This window comes from Salvelinus namaycush, unplaced genomic scaffold (genome assembly GCF_016432855.1).
Source record: "Salvelinus namaycush isolate Seneca unplaced genomic scaffold, SaNama_1.0 Scaffold403, whole genome shotgun sequence".
NCBI lineage: Eukaryota > Metazoa > Chordata > Actinopteri > Salmoniformes > Salmonidae > Salvelinus > Salvelinus namaycush.
The window spans coordinates 82,436-88,551 of NW_024061042.1; the positions used below are offsets into that span (position 1 = coordinate 82,436).

Consider the following 6,116-nt stretch of genomic DNA (forward strand, 5'->3'; position numbering starts at 1 on the left):
CCATTTCTTCTATTGTATTACCCTCACGTGTGTAATAAACACTATTGCTGCGTTTTGTCTAACGTTTTAATCCAAATAGAAATTACCATTTCAGATTTTACAGCTTTTTTTTTACAATACATTTGCATATTAGGTCAGGTTCTGAACAGAACAAATGATTAAACAATTTTCCAGGAATCTATTTTTATAAAAAAAAATAAAAAAACGATCTAAACCTAACCTACACATTATGGAACGGCAGGTTTTGTTAAACATTTACCAGTTATGTAGAACCTATAGTTCCCACACCCACCCATCCATAACATAGAACTCCACTAGTCTAGACATACCCATGACAGTACATTGCTTTTAGTTTAGTCATGGGTTTAGGTAGCAGTTGAATATTCCTTTTATGATCATCTATATCAGGTGCCTCAATGCCATGTTCATGCTCCCGTGTGTATTGAAGGGTTTTATGTAGCTGTGTGTGTGATCTTTTATCTCAGAATAGACATTATCTTGTACCAGATTTCAGAATTCTCTAGTCTCTGTGCCTGTCAGGCTTCCAACCCAGAACTGGTACAAACTGGTCTGTAGCCACAGCAGCAGATTGATTTGACAGGTCTGGCTCTACGGGTTTTACAACCATCAAAGCAAATGTAAAAACACTAAACCATGATTAGTTATTAAATAACATTCACCTTCTGTATGCTTTGTCTTTATGATGCGTTTAGTATAATGGTACTTGGCATGAATTGCTTTCTAGTTTTTAATTTGTAGGCTCGTTAAAGTAGTGTACAAATACCAGGCTGTACTTAAAAAGCAGTCAGACTACCAGCAGTTGATCAACACTGTCCAATGGCCTTAGGCCCTGTGCACATCCAAACATGACCAGGAACTGGATTGAATGAACAGTTCAGAGAACTAAATGGATCCGTACACGCTTGGCTACTCCCGAAGTGGAGTGTTTATCAGTCATAACATGCCAGCCTGTAGTAGGGTCTTTATCAGTCATAACATGCCAGCCTGTAGTAGGGTGTTTATCAGTCATAACATGCCAGCCTGTAGTAGGGTCTTTATCAACAAACCTCCAGGTTTTTATCCACACTACACAGACAAGGGGCATGACATGGCTGCTGGACTAGTCCCATGTGTTAGACTCCCCCCTGATGGTCACGTGCCCCACCCCCATGGCAGAATGATGTCAAGGTATGTCATCCTGAGCCCTGAGGTGAATGGAAGGTAAGTACAGTAGACGGTAAGCAATGTTTTAATTACTTTTATAAAGATTGAATCTTCCCAGAATGTTATTACTTCACACATGATTTGATATCTGTAATTAAATGACCCCTATCAATATGTAGGCTGTTTGTAAGACCGTGGTACAGGCCTACATAGATACCATTACAGTACAATACCTTTTTCCTTACATAAAAAACAAACGTTTTGGTTAGTTGATGTCTATAGAGTTGATAACCTGCCAATATGAGATTCTCTGTGGAAGAAGATACTAGACTACTGTAATACAATAACACTATTGCCCACATCTGACATGGTTACTCTATGTAGGTTGACTGATTTAGTATGGTATCTGCTGTAACAATAACACACCCACATCTGACATGGCTACTCTATGTGAAGCTTGTGACTGATTTAGTATGGTATCTGTTGTAACAATAACACACCCACATCTGACATGGCTACTCTATGTAGGTTGACTGATTTAGTATGGTATCTGCTGTAACACACCCACATCTAACATGGTTACTCTATGTGAAGCTTGTGACTGATTTAGTATGGTATCTGCTGTAACACACCCACATCTAACATGGTTACTCTATGTGAAGCTTGTGACTGATTTAGTATGGTATCTGCTGTAACACACCCACATCTAACATGGTTACTCTATGTGAAGCTTGTGACTGATTTAGTATGGTATCTGTTGTAACAATAACACACCCACATCTGACATGGTTACTCTATGTAGGTTGACTGATTTAGTATGGTGTCAGCTCCTTCCTTTGTATATACAATATTTTTGTAAATACTTTTCTGAAAAGCTCACAAGTGTTTCTGCAGTATACAGGCAGCCTTTTTGTCTTTCTTGCATGACTGACATGACTGTTGCTTCTCTTTTTAGATGCTGTGTCTGACATCACGTCTGCCTCCATGAAGCTCCTGGCCAGCTCTGAGATCGCTGCTGCCTCGGTTAGCGAGAGGAGGCTCATGCCCGCCGTCCAACACATAGAAGACCGGACTGAAGAATCCTCACTCGCTCCCGCCGAGGACATTCTAGAACCCCTGGAGGTTCCTGAAGCTAAGGTAGAGGAGGAAGTATCTGTGGAGGGGAAAGTGGCAGTAGAATCACCAGCTGAAGAAGCAGAAGCAGCTGTCGTGGAAACTGAAGAGCCCAAACCAGAAGAGGAGGTTGTTGTTGCTGCCCCTGATGTCACAGAGGAAGTGGTTGCTGAGGCAACCCCTGAGCCAGAGGAAGTAGTTCCGGTCGCCGTAGAGGAGGCTCCAGCTGCTGTTGCAGAGGAGGAGACGGCTGCACCTCCCCTAGAGGCCCCAGAGCTCCCCGTCGCTGTGGAAGTACCTGAGGCTGAGGCTTCTGCCGCTGTGGAAGTACCTGAGGCTGAGGCTTCTGCCGCTGTGGAAGTACCTGAGGCTGAGGCTTCTGCCGCTGTGGAAGTACCTGAGGCTGAGGCTTCTGCCGCTGTGGAAGTACCTGAGGCTGAGGCTTCTGCCGCTGTGGAAGTACCTGAGGCTGAGGCTTCTGCCGCTGTGGAAGTACCTGAGGCTGAGGCTTCTGCCGCTGTGGAAGTACCTGAGGCTTCAGCCGAGGAGGGACCAATAGTAGAAGCACCAGCAGTAGAGGAATTTTCCCCAGAAGAGGCTGCCCCAGTCGAAGAGGCAGCGCCAGTTGAGGCAGAGGTACCTGCAGCCGAAGAGGTAGCAGTAGTAGAGGATGCTGCCCCAGTGGAGGAAGCCCCAGAGATGGAGGAACCAGCAGCAGAGGAACCAGCAGCGGCAAAGGAGGCTGTGGAGACAGCCCAAGTGTCTGAGGATGAGGCGCTCGTCGTGGAGGCGGCGATGCTGGCAGCAGCCTCAGCCCTGGATGTCGTGGCAGTGGAGGCGGAGGCAGCCCCGGCTGAGGAAGTCAAGGAGGCCCTCTTCACTTCATGCCACCAATGTGAAGCCCCAGCTTCTGAGGCTGTCCCAGTTGAGGCTGCTGTGGCAGTCACCCCCGTGGAGGTTGTAGAGGCTGCATCTGTGGTGGAAGTAGAGGCTCCCCCTGCTGGTGTGGAGGAGGCAGTCATCGAGGGTGAGGCAGTGGAGGTGACCGCGGAGGAGTGTGCCACCGATTGGCCTGCTGAGGTGACCGCAGAGGCAGTGGAGGAAGCCAAGGTGGAAGGTAAGTCAGATCTCTACACTCTTTATTTCTTATGTGGGATTTTTAGTGTAGTTATTTTTGTTGTTGTTTTTGCATACATTTAGAGTTAGGAAAGGGCAGACAATTTAGATAAATATATTGCTTGTTTTCTTTGAGTAAAGTGCCCTTTGGTCACAAACAACAGAGGACATGTTCAATTTTTATAATATTATTAATTAGGATAAGAAACAAATGTAAGACCCCAACCAATACCACATATAATACAATACCTACTGTGGCCAACATATAGTAGATTCTCCCTAAACTCTGTCCCGTTTCTGTCCCACCTCTACTATGCCAACAGGAGAGACTGCCAGGCCAGTAAAGAGGTCCTGCTCAGTGATGTAATAGTACAGAAGGTAAATAGAATGACACGAGCATAGAACTAGAATTAGAACTAGGACAACAGACGTTCCCATTCTAAGCAACATTCCATTTGAATGTTTGATCATGGCATTAGAATTCTGTGCCCCTTCAGAATTCCATACATTCCGACTGACATTGTTTTCAGAGCTACTGTATGTCTGCTCAATGTATTCTAATTCTATGGACAGAACACATTGGCCCTAGCTAGCTAGTAGTTGCTAATGCTTGCATGTTGCATTACACATTGGATTAGTTGCTAGGAAGGATACATGGATTTTCACTAAATACTGTTATCCTTTTTCCTCCCCAGGTGCACAGAGTATGAGCCTGATGTTGCTGACAGCCCAGTCCTGACTGGAGACCAGCGAGATGTGCCTTCTGGAACAGTCAACACCCGCAGCTGTCAATCAAACAGGACGATCAACATAAAACACACACAGAATTAGAACTGGTTGGAATTTTATTCTATAATTATATTAAACTAATTATATTTAAATGTTGTCTAATGACAACAGTTGTCAACCTGGTAACTACATTCCAGGTTCTCACTCCGTTTCTTGGTCTTGTATTATCCCTATCCATGGTGAGGTGACACTTCTGTAAGGGTTTGAAGTCTGACTTTATTCCTAGGGTTCAGACCCAAATGGCACCTTATACCCTATATAGTGCACTACTTTTGACCAGGGCCCGTAGGGGAATAGGGTGCCATTTGGGACGGACATCAACTATTTCTCAGTACCACCCTGTTCCCCAAGGTGCCACTGTTACCAAGCTGACCAAGACCACTTGAATGTATTTGAAGTTACTTGATAAATGATCGTGTACTTGACATTGCCTAATGAATTCTGACTGTATTTTTTTTGATTCAATGAAATAAGATCTGAATTGGTGTATTAAACAGTCGGCTATTAGACAACGTCTAGATAATTGTGTTCTTCAAAGACTGTTGGGTTAGTTCTGCATGGAGTTGTTTTATTCAATCAGGGAATATCTAGATTAAGTTTAGTTCCCAAGCCAGTAGATTGTTGGTAGACAGTATTGTACCCATGTGATGTAAAAATAAAATGTATTTTTCAGTCCAATAACAATGTAATAGCTTTGCGGGTGGGTTGGGTGGTGGGGTGGTTGGTGGGGTGGTTGTGTGTGTGTGTGTGACACAGTATGGAAAGACTAGTTGTTCAAACTATCCTGTAGTTATATATTCATGTTGCTTGTGCATATTTTGTATAGAAAGACTAGTTTGAAGATCCAAACTAACACTATCCTGTCACTATAGCCATGTGTATATTTTGTATAGAAAGACTAGTTTGAAGATCCAAACTAACGCTATCCTGTCATTGTATAGTCATGTTGTGTATATTTCAGATGGAAAGACTAGTTTGAAGATCCAAACTAACACTATCCTGTCACTATAGCCATGTGTATATTTTGTATAGAAAGACTAGTTTGAAGATCCAAACTAACGCTATCCTGTCATTGTATAGTCATGTTGTGTATATTTCAGATGGAAAGACTAGTTTGAAGATCCAAACTAACACTATCCTGTCACTATAGCCATGTGTATATTTTGTATAGAAAGACTAGTTTGAAGATCCAAACTAACGCTATCCTGTCATTGTATAGTCATGTTGTGTATATTTCAGATGGAAAGACTAGTTTGAAGGTCGAAACAACACTATCCTGTCATTTATTTAAGTCATTATGTAATTACTAAAAAAGGTACTATGATGTCATACTCAGAAACGTGTCATATGTTGTATTTCTAAATTAAATGGAGCTGTACGCTTATTCAGAATGAACAAGTGGACTGTAAACTTCTGACTTTGAACTTCATTGACATGATTCCATATCTAATTATGAGATTCAATTTGGAGAGCACTTTTTTTAATGGATGAAATGATCAATTCAGTAATTGTTTTATGTATAGTATCTGTTATTGTAAAGACTATAATTCTTTGTAAATAAATAAAGGTGAATTAAACTGTTTGGTTGGCAATGTAATTATTGTGACGTTTTTGTATACTACAGGATTAAACGACAACATTTTGGACAGTAGATGGAGCTCAATACTTCCATTCAGTCTCCTTCAATCCGTTTGAATGGGTAACAGTCTCATTCAGCCAATGTTTATTGAAATGTATTCATTAGAGATTGGGTGGCTACATGACTAGCAGTAGTGACTAGAAGTAGTGCAACATGACTAGCAGTAGTGACTGGAAGTAGTGCAACATGACTAGCAGTAGTGCAAATTGTATGAAAAGAAACGCACAGAGAGCGGGCATATCCTACAGAAAATAATTTGATACACAACATAGAAACAAAGTTATTATATTTCAAT

The 6,116-nt window shown here is 42.2% G+C and overlaps 1 protein-coding gene across 4 annotated transcripts; it reads left to right on the forward strand.

Annotated features, from left to right (window-relative positions):
- The first annotated feature begins 65 nt into the window (after positions 1-65).
- On the forward strand, positions 66-5,764 carry LOC120041084 (fibrous sheath CABYR-binding protein-like). 4 transcript variants are annotated; one of them, XM_038986052.1, is made up of 4 exons: positions 66-2,778; positions 2,812-3,394; positions 3,717-3,771; positions 4,089-5,764. In XM_038986052.1, the coding sequence occupies exons 1-3, from the start codon at positions 2,149-2,151 to the stop codon at positions 3,758-3,760; spliced, it is 1,257 nt and encodes a 418-aa protein (XP_038841980.1). In that variant the 5' UTR covers positions 66-2,148; the 3' UTR covers positions 3,761-3,771; positions 4,089-5,764. The 4 variants fall into 4 exon arrangements, with proteins under 4 accessions (XP_038841980.1, XP_038841981.1, XP_038841977.1 ...); XM_038986053.1 differs by having other exon boundaries at positions 66-2,745; XM_038986049.1 differs by having other exon boundaries at positions 66-3,394.
- Positions 5,765-6,116: the final 352 nt, after the last annotated feature.